Source organism: Triticum dicoccoides, chromosome 3A (genome assembly GCF_002162155.2).
Source record: "Triticum dicoccoides isolate Atlit2015 ecotype Zavitan chromosome 3A, WEW_v2.0, whole genome shotgun sequence".
NCBI lineage: Eukaryota > Viridiplantae > Streptophyta > Magnoliopsida > Poales > Poaceae > Triticum > Triticum dicoccoides.
In genome coordinates, this window is record NC_041384.1 from 760,365,942 (window position 1) to 760,381,007 (window position 15,066).

The 15,066-nt window shown below is 48.8% G+C and overlaps 1 protein-coding gene and 1 long non-coding RNA gene across 3 annotated transcripts; both read right to left on the reverse strand.

Moving 5' to 3' along the window:
* Nucleotides 1–5,497: 5,497 nt before the first annotated feature.
* Nucleotides 5,498–8,273, reverse strand: LOC119270773 (11S globulin seed storage protein 2-like). 2 transcript variants are annotated; one of them, XM_037552830.1, is made up of 2 exons: nucleotides 7,248–8,273; nucleotides 5,498–5,922 (listed from the first exon to the last, which is right to left on the reverse strand). In XM_037552830.1, exons 1-2 carry the CDS (start codon nucleotides 8,201–8,203, stop codon nucleotides 5,745–5,747), a joined length of 1,134 nt encoding a protein of 377 aa, XP_037408727.1. In that variant the 5' UTR covers nucleotides 8,204–8,273; the 3' UTR covers nucleotides 5,498–5,744. The 2 variants fall into 2 exon arrangements, with proteins under 2 accessions (XP_037408727.1, XP_037408726.1); XM_037552829.1 differs by lacking the exon at nucleotides 5,498–5,922 and adding an exon at nucleotides 6,390–6,670.
* Nucleotides 8,274–9,531: 1,258 nt separating this feature from the next.
* On the reverse strand, nucleotides 9,532–10,381 carry LOC119270774. The gene is made up of 2 exons (XR_005134304.1): nucleotides 9,864–10,381; nucleotides 9,532–9,777 (listed from the first exon to the last, which is right to left on the reverse strand). It is a non-coding gene; the product is annotated as an uncharacterized LOC119270774 (long non-coding RNA).
* Nucleotides 10,382–15,066: the final 4,685 nt, after the last annotated feature.

The window sequence follows — 15,066 nt, forward strand, 5'->3', positions numbered from 1 at the left end:
CGTTCCCATCGCCAATCCCGCCGCCCGTCGCCCCAACTCGCCGGCGTAGAAGACCACACACCCACACACGCATACGAACGGAGGAGGGGCGCCCCTGTTCGCTCCCCTCCTCTCGGAACGCCCGTGCCCGAGGAACCGCCACCTACCGGCATCGCTGACGCCGCCCTGAAGCTACCGCGCCGTCGTGTCGCCGCCCCGTCGCCGGATCTCGCTTCCCTGACTCCTCCCCAAGCCGCTGCCAGTTCCCTACATCCCGCCGTGAGCCCCGACCTCTCCTCCTCTTTCCCTCGCACTCACGGCTTCGGCCAAGGCCGCGACCGCGCTCGCGTCCCCACGTCCAGCCCGCGCCCATGGTTGCCTCGCGCCCTGTCCTCTTCTTCGTCCCGCGATGCCGCTCGTCGCGCCTGGCCACCGCGCGTACGCGCACGCGCACCACCCCTGTGCCCCTGAACGCGCCCACAGCTGCGCCCCTGCTGTCCGTCTCCCGCGCTGACCGCACGCGCGCCCGACCTCGCCCGCGCCTTGCCAGCTCCACCCGCCGCAACCGCTTGCGTCGCTGCTCACCTCCGTCGCCCCCTGCTCTCCTACAAGCGCGCCGGCCTGCCTACGCCCCGGCCTCGCCTCGTCCGCCCCAACGCACCGTCCTGGCGCCCCGACAACGCCCACATCACCACAGCCTCGCGGCCTCGCCGGTGCCACGTCGGCACCGGCCGGCGCCGCCCCGGCGTCCTCCCATCTCGTGGCACTGAAGGCCGCACCCAGTCCGGGCACCCGCACCAGCACGCCCGCTAGCGCCCGCTCTAGTGGCCTCCTAGGCCACTGGCATGTGGGGCCCGCCCCTGTGGAACGTTAAAAAAAGGAAAAAAAATATAATTGGTTAATTAATTAATTAACTTAATTAATAATGTCTATTTAACCTAATCATTTAGTTAAATGAATTAACCATGTTTAATTAACCTGAGACTATGGTGAACAGGACCCACCTGCAGGGTTGACCTAGTCAACCTTTGGTCCTGCTGACATCATGCTGATGTCACGCTGACATCATGCTGATGTCACGCTAACATCATAATTGCAATTTCTAAATTAATTTAATTATGCTAATTTCTAGAAAATGATTTAAAATATTTAAAAATTAATATAAAATAATTCTTAGCTCAGATGAAAATACTTTGTACATGAAAATTGCTCAGAACGACGAGACGAATCCGGATTCGCAGCCCGTTCGTCCGCCACGCATCCCTAGCATAGCGAACATGCAACTTTCCCCCTCCGGTTCATCTGTCCGAAAACGTGAAACACAGGGAATACTTTCTCGGATGTTTCCCCCTTCACCGGTACCACCTCGTACCGCGTTAGTGGCACACCTAGCATCACGCCTTGTCATGTCTTGCATCTGTTTGCTTAAATATTTATTGTTTCTCCCCCCTCTTCTCTCGCTAGACACCGAGACCGACGCCGCTGCTACCCAGTACGACTACGGAGTTGACGACCCCTCTCTCTTGCCAGAGCAACCAGGCAAGCCCCCCCCCTTGATCACCAGATATCGCCTACTCTTCTCTATACTGCTTGCATTAGAGTAGTGTAGCTTGTTACTGCTTTCCGTTAATCCTATCCTGATGCATAGCCTGTCCTTGCTACTACTGTTGATACCTTACCTGCAATCCTAAATGCTTAGTATTGGATGCTAGTTTATCATCAGTGGCCCTACATTCTTGTCCGTCTGCCATGCTATACTATCGGGCCGTGATCACTCGGGAGGTGATCACGGGCATATACTATATACTTTACACTGTTACATTACCGGAGAAACTGTTTGGAGATGGGGGCTGAAGGGGCAGGTGGCTCCATCCAGGTAGTGGTGGGCCTGGGTTCCCGATGGCCCCCGACTGTTACTTTGTGGCGGAGCGACAGGGCAGGTTGAAACCACCTAGGAGAGAGGTGGGCCTGGCCCTGGTCGGCGTTCGCAGATACTTAACACGTTAAACGAGATCTTGGTATTTGATCTGAGTCTGGCTACTGGCCTATACGCACTAACCATCTACGCGGGGACAGTTATGGGCACTCGACGTCGTGGTATCAGCCGAAGCCTTCGTGACGTCAGCGACTGAGTGGCGCGCGCCGGATTGGACTGTAAGCCTGCTCTTGTATTAAGGGGGCTAGTTCTGCTTTCGGCCGCGTTCGCAACGTGCAGGTGTGCAAAGGGCGATGGGCCCAGACCCCTGCGCCATAGGATTTAGACCGGCGTGCTGACCTCTCTGTTGTGCCTACGTAGGGCTGCGACGTGTTGATCTTCCGAGGCCGGGCATGACCCAGGAAAGTGTGTCCGGCCAAATGGGATCGAGCGTGTTGGGTTATGTGGTGCACCCCTGCAGGGAAGTTAATCTATTCGAATAGCCGTGATCTTCGGTAACAGGATGACTTGGAGTTGTACCTTGACCTTATGACAACTAGAACTGGATACTTAATAAAACACACCCTTCCAAGTGCCAGATACAACCGGTGGTCGCTGTCTCACAGGGCGACGAGGGGAGGATCATCGGTTAGGGTTATGCCATGCGATGTTACTTGGAGGACTTCAGTCTACTCTCTTCTACATGTTGCAAGATGGAGGTGGCCAGAAGCGTAGTCTTCGACAGGATTAGCTATCCCCCTCTTATTCTGGCTTTCTGCAGTTCAGTCCATCGATATGGCCCTTTACACATTTACCCATGCATATGTAGTGTAGCTCCTTGCTTGCGAGTACTTTGGATGAGTACTCACGGTTGCTTTCTTCCTCTTTTCCCCCTATCCCTTCTACCCGGTTGTCGCAACCAGTTGTTGGAGCCCAGGATCCAGACGCCATCGTCGACGACGACTCCTACTACACCGGAGGTGCCTAGTACTACGTGCTGCCCGCTGACGACGACCAGGAGTAGTTAGGAGGATCCCAGGCAGGAGGCCTGTGCCTCTTTCGATCTATATCCCAGTTTGTGCTAGCCTTCTTAAGGCAAACTTGTTTAACTTATGTCTGTACTCAGATATTGTTGCTTCCGCTGACTCGTCTATGATCGAGCTCTTGTATTCGAGCCCTCGAGGCCCCTGGCTTGTAATATGATGCTTGTATGACTTATTTTTATTTGTAGAGTTGTGTTGTGATATCTTCCCGTGGGTCCCTGATCTTGATCGTACACGTTTGTGTGTATGATTAGTGTACGGTCAAATCGGGGGCGTCACAAAATGACACCTCCACAACCTCCAGATATGGAGGAGACCACATATGGAGGGAGCTCCAAAAATATGGCGATTGGGGTGGATGCTTTTATTACCCGTGGCCTGTGTTCAACTTTGTGTCCTGAAACTACTTAAAGCCAAGTTCAAAGCAGGTTGTGTAGAGTGGATTGACAAAAGTCACGAGAAGTGTCTCATTCTTTGGCAGCGAATTCAACGATTGGGCTAACTACATATTAAACTTTTTAAGAGTTTGTATGATGTTAAACATGTTTCTGTCGAAGTTATCAAATTATCAACGAAAAATATTTTTCTCTGTGTAATGCTTATAGGTAAAGCAAGAAGTAACAACAATCGAAGATATACGCTCTGGAACTGAAGCATGGGATGGGTAAGTACAAACTTGAAGGAGATGAGATTAGATTTACCATTTTCATTTTTTTGTAACGCAAAGCTTATTTTCTTGCTTTAAAGAAATTTGAGATAGAAACAATAATATACATGTAGGATTTAGACTCAACCATTGGATAAATATTTTCATGTTTACCCAACTTGCCATTGAAACAATTCCTTATATAACACTATCTTAAATTTTGTCTCCTTATTTGACACTGAATTTTTTTTCTTCCTTATCTAACAACGAGTCTAAAATTTATGCCCTTTATGACACTTTCGTTCATTTTAAATCTAAATGACATCTGAAAAGATCCTTTTGCCCCACATGTGGTATGTGTGTGTGCGGGACAGTAGTACACACACAACATCAGTACGGGGTAGTAGCACACAGACGCAGCGGCAACACATACACACATCAACACATACACATGCAGCGGCAGCACATACACACGCATCAGCACATACAAAAGAACACAACACGCACGCACGCAGCACACATCAACACACCCACGCATCAACACACATACAGCTGCACGCACGCACGCACACGCAGTCACGCAACAGCACACGCCGAGCAACATGCGCAGCAGCACACACGCACGCACGGACACACAAACATGCAGGCACGCAGCAACACATACGCACGTGCGCGCACACACAACATTAGTAGAACACATGTGTGCGCGCTCACACACACAGCAGAACACGCACGTGTGCACAAACATACCACATAAGGGGCAAAGGGGTCTTTTCAGGTGTCATTTAGGCTTAAAATAGACAAATGTGTCGTAAAAGGCATAAAATTTAGACCGGTTGTTAGATAAGAAAGAAATCATTTGTCAATTTCAAATAGAGCATAAAATTTAAACACGGTGTTAAATAAGGAATTCTCTCCTTGCCATTTGGGTTGGAATTATTGTAGTCGCCACAAGCCTCAGGACGAACCATCTAGCTAAGCCTAGGCTTAGTGATGATTAGCTTGGATAAGAATCTATTGGAATTTTCCTGTTAGAGTTTTCCATTTGGGGATGGATATTATATAAAGCTACGGATAAGCTATGTTGTGCGAAGAATGGATAAACCAGAGGTAATCCTCGGAAAACCCCACTCCTGCATGTATCAACACACGATGCAATCGAAGCTTATGTCGTGACATAAGTTCGTGGCGATACCTCATCAGTAATACATACACAGGCCATATATAATTCATAAAAAGAAAACAAAGTAACACATAGCAAAGACCATGTATGCCCCTTGCTCATAATAAATAAAAGTTGTCTTATGATATATCATTTTTTGCGGGTGGTCTTATGATATTAATTGTGGCTAGTTTGAATCCTCATTTTATGTTATGGCTTTTGTTCCAGAACTCGCGGGAATTGATCGTGGTGTTCTGATGCGTGCTTTGAGGCTGTTGGTACGGAAGGGAAAGCGAGTTTATTTAAGGGCACTTCAGACAAAGGCATTAAAATTTCTTCTTAAACTTTGTGCCAACTAACAGATGAATAATAATCTTGATAGATGTCCATGAAAATAATACATTCCGTCTTACCCGTACGTATGTACATTGATGACGTCCTTCTGGTCAGCATCGTTCAAACGTCAGTATTTATTTCCCGTGCCGAACTATTGTACCTCATAAGGAGGCTCAACTAATTCTAATCAAATATCAGATATATTGAGAACCATACTTACCTATAAGGAGGCAGATTCTTGTGACGAGCTCTTTTGAACCTTGATCGAACCACGCTAGTAGTACTAAAATGTAATTCGTACAGAAGAGAGGTTTTCTTCTTGTGTTATTATTATCACTATCAGCCAAACATAGAAAAGCTTCATTTGGTTTGCATGAATTTGATCTCTCTATCACCCGTCACTGACTGATTATCCGCACACACACACAGCAGTAACAAATTACCCACTGCAGGAATATATCGATACACATCTTGCATTGATCAAACATTAACTGATCTCACAGATTTCAATAAAAACTAACCAGCGTGACAAATCCATCTCAGGCTTATTATTACATAATCCATCAAACACGACAAACTTCAATTTAACTAACCCTTGGCGACCCTAATCAAAACATAATCTAAGGTGTTGCCAAGCCAGAGATGGACAGATGTGCGGATGATCTAGTTGGGAGCAAAGAAGATCTCAGAGTCGAGCCTCTTGGAGCGGAACATCTTTTCCATCTCTGGCGTGCTGTTGAAGGCCGTCTCTAGCACCTCCGGCGATATCGCCTTCCACACCGACATCCTACCAGCCAAGTGGCTAAAGATCGGGGAGAGAAGTGCATTTTTCAATCCCGAACTCTTGCCCTAGTCTAATTTACAACCCCGAACTTCAATACCATCTAAATTACAACCCTCAACTATCAAAACCGGTCAGGATTCAACCCTCCCCTCCTTATTGACTGGTTTTGACCAGGGGCGACCAGTTTTGACCAGTCATCGGGTCCAATCAGCATGCCACATCAGAAAAAAAATTCAAAATTTCAAGAAAATATAATTAAAAATCTGTAAGATCGAGAAAAAATCCGAAATAAAATTTCCTGGGGAAAAAGTTTGCAAAAAAAATTCAAGAACTTTTCCTGTAATTTTCGGGAAAAAATAAAAATAATATTTTTTTTGGAAATTACTTTTTCTAGAAATTTTAACTTTTTTATTTTACATTTTTAAATATTTTTCTTGGGAATTTTAAATTTTTCCCCGGAGTTTTTTTTATTTTAAGTATTTTTTGGTTTTTCATGGAAATATTGATAATTTTGTTTTCGGAAATTCGTTTTTTTATTTTTCCCTGATTTTTTCCTGCAAATTTGATTTTTTTATTTCTTTTCCTGGATTTTTTTTCGATTTTACAGATTCAAATTTTTTTGCTGACGTGGCATGCTGACTGGACCTGTTGACTGGTCGAAACCGGTCAACAGAGAGGAGAGGGTTGAATCCTAACCGGTTTTGAGAGTTGGGGGTTGTAATTTAGACGTCATTGGAGTTTGGGGTTGTAAACTAGACCAGGGCAAGAGTTCGGGGTTGAAATATGCACTTCTCTCAAGATCGGGCTGCATTTGTTTTGCACAACACAAACATTAGTTGGTCAAATCGACCGATATAACTAGATAAATGCAAAACTATTGATTAAACTTGAATATGTAGGAAAATTACATTTTGAGAAAATGCAAAACATGCCACAATATTGTGCAACTAAGGGCATATACAAAAATGCTAAACAAACGGGAGGAATCCAGTCTGTAAGAAACTTTCCTAGTTGGAACTAGAAATAAGTTCATACTTGATTGTTGCAAAACTAAAACGGAATATGTGGAACAAAAATAATGCATCAGATCTGATATACGCATGCATGTTTACCTACATTTTTACTATCAAAATGCAGTCAGAAAAGATACAGTGGCATTTTTTAATCCACAACTACTGAATGAACTTGAATATGTAGCAGGAAACTTTAATGTCAGACAGGGCAACGAATGACACAAAATTGTGCAACTAATTAGGGCCATATATACTTGAATTTCGCAAAATTGAAACATAATATACCGAACAAAAATAATGCTAGAAAATATGATGTACACATGCATATCAAAAGTTCTAGCTGGTCAACTACTAGAGTAAAATACGTACTTTGGCGTGGTGATGATGGAGAACCACTCCATGCCGGTGTCGTCTGCGATCTTGGAGACGACGAAGAACCTAGGCACGATGAAGAGGCAGCCCGCCTCGGCGCGGGTCTCCAGTACACGGGTGCCGTCGATGCCGACGACCTGGACGCGGCCGCCGCCGCGCACTATGTAGGTGACCTGGTAGGCCGAGTCGCAGGAGAATCCCGGCGAGCACATGGAGCGACCGTCGATCCTCACGAGGTCAGAGCCCAGCCCAACGTCCTTCACCGGTGGCAGGTTGGCCGTGTTGAGCACCACGACGCGGCCGCCGCCCGGGATGTCCACGTCGAGCGGCGCCTCGAGGCAGTTGAGCACCACGCCCTGGCGGTCCTCGGCGCGAGGCTCCGGCATCCGGTGCCCCGCGGCGATCTTGACGATGCCGGAGCCAGGCTGGGTGGAGACGATCTTGGCGGCGGCGTCCTGGTCGAGGTCCCAGGCGCGCGCGACGAACTCGGTGGAGAAGCCCGTGAAGATGCCGGTGGCGCCGGTGAGCTGGAAGTTGGTGAAGCGGCCGGGAGTGTGGCCCTTGGAGGTGTCGCCGAGGAAGAGCACCACCAGCTCCGCGGAGGCGCCCTCGGCGTTGTGCCACCAGGTGACGGCGCCGAAGGGGAGCGCCAGGGTGTCGCCCTCCTTGACGGGGATCACCTTCTCGCTGGCCGCCTCGGGGAGGACGAGGCCGCAGGCGCCGGCGCCCTGGAGCACGTAGGCGATCTTGGCCGAGTCGGAGTAGCTGGGGAGCGCGAGGCCGCCGGCGGAGAGGTGCAGCTTGGCGGCGCCGATGGAGGCCGCGCCGAGCATGGGCAGGTCGGCCGGCGACCAGTCGTAGTAGGCGCGGCCGTCGCTGCCGTAGGCCTTGGCGGGCTTCTTGTGCGACAGGTCCATGGCCATGACCTCGGCGTTGGAAGTGCGCTGCACCATCGTTTCGTTGTCAAGATGAGATTGTACGTGGGAGAGGAGGAGGAAGATCGATTTGAATGGGATGGAGGAAGTGGATGCGGAATGGTCCATATTTATAGTTGCGGGTTTAGAAGATAGATAATGAATCCTAGTTGTTAGAGATAACTGATCGATCGATCCTGATGTGAAACAAGATGCGAGCACGCACGCACGCACGTGTTGCATGCAGCGTTGTAACTTAGTCGTAGCGAGTACCAAGTACGTACGGACTGAGCCCGCGTGCACGTATGCACGTACGTACCGTGGCAACATATGATGCGTACGGTCGCAGTATGTTTGTGTTGGCTGGTGAGACGATTCATTTCGATCGATCGATCGATCGGGCATTCAATAACAATGGTATCGTGCAGACTGCGGCCGGTGCTTGCTGCCAGCAGCCGGCCTCGGTGTGCGTGCACGCACTCGCCGGCCGGCCGTACGTACGTCCGGCGCGGCGTTAAATTGTGCAGGTAGGTAGAGATTGGCATGCAGTGATCCATTGCTGGAGCTGGAGCAGGCGCGCAGGGCAGACGCACAGCAGCCATGCCCATGCTGCCCGGCCGGCCTACGGCAGAGAGATGGATCTGCAACGTAGAGTACGATCGACGTCCGTCCACCCGTCAATTTCTCTGGCTGACATGTGCATGTGCGAGCTGACCGCCGCCGGCCTCATCACACTCATCGCCTGCAACTGCAAGCGCAACGTGCCAACGCTGTTCCATCCCGTTCATTTCCCTCCAGGCGTCCGTGCATGCCCTGGCCTGGTGCATACGTACCATCGATCGTTTCATGACGACGAGCGCGCAGAACACAGGCACACTTTGGAGGTCTCTCGGAGCATCTAGACCGGACCGGACGTCTCATATCTTCACCAAACGCTCGAGCGGCCTGCCCGACCAGGAATTTACAATCGGGCAAACCCAGCCCAAGAGCCCTCATACTCAGCCCTTATGTGCACCGGCGGAGAGCTACGTGTTGCTGAAAAAAGTTGTGGCTCATACGAGAGAGACTAAATCCGGCTATTTATGTTTGACGTCGCTCCAGCGCGTCATTCGAGAGACTAAATCCGGCTATTTAAACCCGGCGGCAAGGAAACCCTAGACCGTGCGGATCATACGAGAGGGCTCATTTTTGCTATGTATGGTTGTAGATCTCTCATGATCTGATCCATCCATCGATGTGACGATGAATTGATGATCGACCACTGAGATTAACAGATTTCTCACGTACGTAGCTCCAAAAGAGAGGACCTGCTAGAATCTCTACCTAATAATAAAGCGCCGTGGGTTTCTGGTCGTCCGGCGTGGTTATTTTGCACAAAAGCCCCTCGGTTTATAGGAAATCAACCCGCAGTCCAAAAATAAGTCAATCGAACCGGTACAGGTCAGATAAAAAACAACCGCTCGACCCTGCCTCCTAATCCTATCTCCAACTCCAGCGCTCCACCCCCGCGGCCGCGCGCCGCCTCCCCAATCCCATCGCTGCGACGCCCTCCACCTCCCAACGTCCTCCACCTCCAGCCATCCCTAGCGTAGTTCACCTTCCCTTATAACACCCTGTAATTTGGTATATTCAACGTCAATCCAGTGAGGAAAACAGAGATGCAGATGGGATAGAGAATGCAAAGAGTAGTCCCGTTCACCGTCGCTCCCGCCGGCGACGACTGGCTTGCCCACGCGAGCGAGGCCGAGGGACTGCCCAGACGGTCGACGGTGGCGCTGTCATCGTTGTCCTCACGCATGTAGACGAGGCAGTGGGGAGGGTGGCGGCCCCGGTCGCAGGGGAGGCCGAAGGGCGTGGAAAAGCCAGATCCGGGGCGGAGGACGGACACCGGCGGCTTGAGGACATGGATCCCGAAGATCTGAGCGGCGGCTGGCGAACTCGCAGGCGGTGGTGGCGCGAAGACGTCGGTGGTGGTGGTGGCAGCAGCGGCGAGGCTCCTTGTGTGCCCTGCTCATGGACAAGGGAAAAGAGAAATAACTGAGAGAGGCAGGGGAGAGAGAAATGAGGGAGGAGGAGAGGCGCGCTGGAGCTCCGGTAGGGGCCGCCGTGCACGATGGATCGGGCTCTGAGAAGAGAGGGGAATCGGGGATGGGGAGAAGAAAGGTGTGGGGAAGAGACGAGAGGATGAGAGGACGGGCTGAGAGGATAAGGTCGGAGGGAAGAGCGATGGAGGGCCAAACGACACGCGTTGCCTGCGCGTGAGACGGCTGGTGCCCAAGCGCAGGCTGGAGACACCCAAGGCTTGATTCTCGCCATGCAAACAATTGAGATTAAAGAAATAAGTTAACTAACTCAGGAGGGATTAGCTAGAAAAAGGTACACACGACACCATGTGCACGATTTGTGGACGATGTAGTTAATCAAGCCGTTGGTGTGTGGTAGTAAACTGCAGGCCACTGTCTGATTTTGAATCGTGCATGAATCGGCCACGCAGCCGTCGTGCGCGAAGCAGTTTCGTTTTTTTTAACGAGAAAGCTACAAAAGGATTAAATGCTTGATTATCGCCGTTGCATGCATTTTGTTTGCTTCTCCGTATCTACATGCACAATTACACACGATTGACGGGTTTGATTCTACATTCTTTTTTTTTCTTGATGACGTTAGGTACATGCACATGATTGATGGTTTTTGTTCTATATTTTTTCTTCTTTTATTTTTTGATTAAAATTTTCAATCCTTCGTACCCGTTGTAACCCCATCTGTTTGTGTTGACATACTCATCCTGACTACATAGGTTAGGACGTTGTTCAAGAAAAAAAGGTTAGGACGTACACGGCGAAAACATATACCCTGGATATCGAATGAAATAAATAATCTCCAGGCACTGCTGATTTCGGTTTATAGAGTGCATTTTATATCAGACATTATAATTTTCGTGAGTTTTTGTTGTTCACCCGTTGCAACGCACGGGCCCTTTTGCTATAATAACAAACGAAATTAAGGTTCGTCCGTGTCAAATATCACTTCTCCATCGCCTGTCAAGTCCCTTTCACTTCTGGTTCTTGGCTGCATGCGTGCGTGCCTCTTCCCATGCATACACCTTATTGTCTCAAGACACCCGGCCACCTTAATTTGTATTTTAAGACCACAGTTACATATTGATGTAATATACTCCCTTCGTCTCATAATGTAACATGTTTTTTTGTCACTACACTGGTGACGAAAACATATTACATTATGAGATGGAGGTAGTAGCAACGAGCATGCCTTCAAGTTGCAGAGCCCCTAAACCATCATGTTCATTGCCATTTGTTTGTTAACCTTGCTAGGCATTTATGTAAATTGCTCCATGTCAATTATAATAACCAAATTACTTGTTTGAACTTGAAAGAGTACCTAGCTAAATATGAAATGCCACCGGCATAATCATTCAACACTGAGATAAAGTTGTTGAAGAACAAGGAACAGCAGGCACCACCACCAATACACCATGCATGGTACAAGAGCCGTTCATGCCTAGCATGATACAAGTACAAAAAGCAGGCGTCAATGCAGTGACTATACCAACTGAAAATAAACCTGAACCAATAAAATAGTAGAAGACACATACACAATGAAGTATTGAGATACATAATCTAAGAAATTCTATATATGCAAAAAGGCGAAAAAAGAGTGGTCTAAATGTGAAATCAGCATGAATTATTTTTGTTTGCTTTGGTGGACAATACAACAAACTACTCCCTCCTTCCAAAAATAAAAAGCATCGGTTGACTTTCTAGTCTTTCTTGAACAACTTTGACTATGATTTTCATGCATTGTATCATTGTATGTCTACATAATTAGTATACATACATATGAAATGAAATTGTTTTAAGTATTGAATTGCTCACCAGAACATTAATATTAGATCGTTGTATATATGTAAATTATTTATGGAATATAAGTAGTGCAAGATTTTTCACATGCATGGGTGCAAGGCCTATCGAGAAGGAAACTAATAGGTGAGCCCCCGCGTCGTCCCTTCCCCGGGAATTAACTAGTTGGCCATAGTCACCCTTTGGGGGATAATCAGTAAATGTAAACAAACCAAAAATGCATACTCTAGAAAAAGATCATACCATCATATGCAAGATTACTTACCCCAATTCGCCACTTTCCGTTGACCCGCCACTTGTTCTGCTTCCTCCGAAACACTATCTGTCCCTTGTTCCTACATGCATAGAGGGGGAAAACAATGAGCTTACCTAGAAGCACAAAATGTTCCCTGGAAAGAAACGATTATGACCCACAATGGTAAACTAAAATCCACAATGGTAGGAAGACGATGGTGTCACCCACAATGGTAGGAAACACTTTGGAACTGACGCACAGCGTCCTCCCTTCGATGAAGAGGGCGTTGCCGCCGATGCATGTCATTGGCACAAACCTTCCCAGCATAAGGTCAGCTAGTCTGTAAACTAAAATCTTCTTGTAGTTGTGGCTTAGAACGACCACCAGGATCTCCGGGCCACATTCTACCAGATGGTAGTACGTATAAAAGGTGTCGGGTGTGCTTGCTGGACATTTGGCAATCGACCTTGGTGGTGCCACTTCCACCCCCTGTTGCTGTACGATCTCTAGCACCTCTGGTGAGGCGAAACTTGTGGTAAAACAGACCGCATATATCTTTCCTTGGGACGAGATTGGACGACAACTTTGGGAGGCGAACCAGCTTGAAACCCTCCATGGGACGACCATGCGTACCTAGCGATGGCGCCGTCGGCATCGGCGACCGGCCGCCCCTTGTATCTCGACGATGACATGCTCTCGCTGCACGTACGTAGCAGATGCATGTTTCACCAAACAATTGATGCGAAATAGATTAACCCTAGAATCGAAATTTTAGGTAATAATAACCATGCAGAGACGTGCCAGATGTTGAAGATAATTAACTATTCACACATTTAAACCCTAAAATATACAGAGAGAAAATTTAGGTCATCACCGTACCAGGCAGGGATCTATGCGTCTTCACGCGGAACGGCGGCAGCGATCGACGTGAATCGCGGCAGATCCAAACGACGCTCGGGTAGGCAAGGCGGTAAATAAGGTGGTCGCCGGGAGGGTTGGCGGCGGCGTTATAGAAGTTGATGATAGGGATTCTCAAAAAAAAAAAAAGAGAGTTGATGATAGTGTTACGTACGTGTACGCATCGTCGCTGATCGATCTCTTCCGTTCTTTCTTTCCTTCTTTTCTAGCTACATACATATACATGTTCATGCAAAAAAAAAAACATACATATACATGAGAATAAATCTGTTTCACTGATGATCGATCCGATCTTCATCGGAACCTCCAAAGGAAATTTAGAGGTATGGTCGGGACGGTGGTGAGGGGTGGCGAGGCGCGTGCTAGAGCACCGTGGGCAGCGGATTGCGGCAGCAGGCAGCCTGGCGACGGCCGTAGGCCGTTTTAGGAAGATCATGAGAGGAAGAAGAAAGCCATTATCGACCAGTTTACCCATTTCTTCTTCATACACATGATATAGATAGATAGATAGATAGGGGCTCCCGTCCAATATTGGTAGCTCGGACGGCATGACATGATCAATGGTAACCCTCAGAACAAAAGACATGACCGATGGTGCGCATATATACACGCACGAGGGATGGAAGTAAATGGAATGGAACAATTTTGGTTGTAAGTAGTGCAGGTCAACAGGCCTGCCAGGTCTCGCACATGCGAGTGATGTGGATTATTTTTTTGAGATGGAGTAATGGCATGGAAATTGATGGTACGTGTACGTGTTGGATGGACATCGATTGCGTCGTTGCAGATCGATCTCTACCGTCGGGTACTGGGCATAGGCATGGGCATGGTCAAAGGTCGTTTTCAATCTCACTCTGCATCAGTACGATGGAGTACCGTAAGAGCATCTACAGTCGAAGTTGCCAAACCGGTCCTATACGTTCACGGATACTAATCAGGCACTCCCTAAATCTGGATCTTCACATCTGCATATCTCATATTCCAAATCCTATATTCATACAAATTCATACAACTAGTACGTAAATCACGTACGATCAAAATCGATAAAAAACAGACATATAAACTGGTACCAAACGGGCATAATTCGCATAAACATTACCCAAAAGATCACCAAACGGGCAGGTCTTAGTTAAACGATCCAGCACATTGTAACTACATACAACAACTAGATTATAAACAGGAGAGGGCGAGCTTCACCACTTCCTCGCCGGCCCTTTGCCCTTCTGGTCGCCGGCGCAGCTGTAGGAGTCCGTGGCAGGAGGCGGGTCCACGTTGGAGCCGTCAGACCTGTCGTCGTCGGAGGAATCAGAGATGACGATGTAGCCTTGCAAGCGTCGGACATCGTGGTCTTCCTTGCGCTTGAGCTTGGCCACCCTCGTCGCCTCTGCCACTGCCTCCGCCGCCTCCCGCTCGGATTGCTCAATGTTGAGCCGGAGTTGCTTAGCGTTGATCCTCCGGAGCCGTCGGACATTCGTCCTCAACTCAATCAGTGACCGACGACACACCCACTCGAGGAGACGATCATCCTCCTCGGGCACCCGGCGGCGTCGGGCAGACTGCGCAGATGCGCCAAATTCGCCCGCCATCTCCCTTGCCCTCTGCCTCTCGCGGCGGCCAAGCTGGCACTGGAACCCAGCGCTGCCCGAGCGGAGCATCGGACGGAGGTGGAGGAGGCCATCGGGCAGGAGGAGCAGATCAGGCAGGCCTAGCAGGTCCGCGCGCGGGGCCGGAAGGGCCGGCGCTGCGCGACGGGCGACAGGTGGCGTCGCACCGGACCCGTAGTTGCCGCCCGTATCGCATCGGAACCGGACGACATGCTACAACCAGCAAGACAGATGTTGCAGTTGGTAGGAAAAAAATGTTGCAAACAATGG

Coding starts and splice junctions, on each gene's coding strand:
- LOC119270773 (XM_037552830.1), bottom strand. CDS start 8,203: ATGGTGCAGCGCACTTCCAACGCCGAGGTCATGGCCATGGACCTGTCG. Junction 5,923..7,247: donor TCCATCATCACCACGCCAAA/GTACGTATTTTA, acceptor CTAGGGCAAGAG/TTCGGGATTGAAAAATGCAC.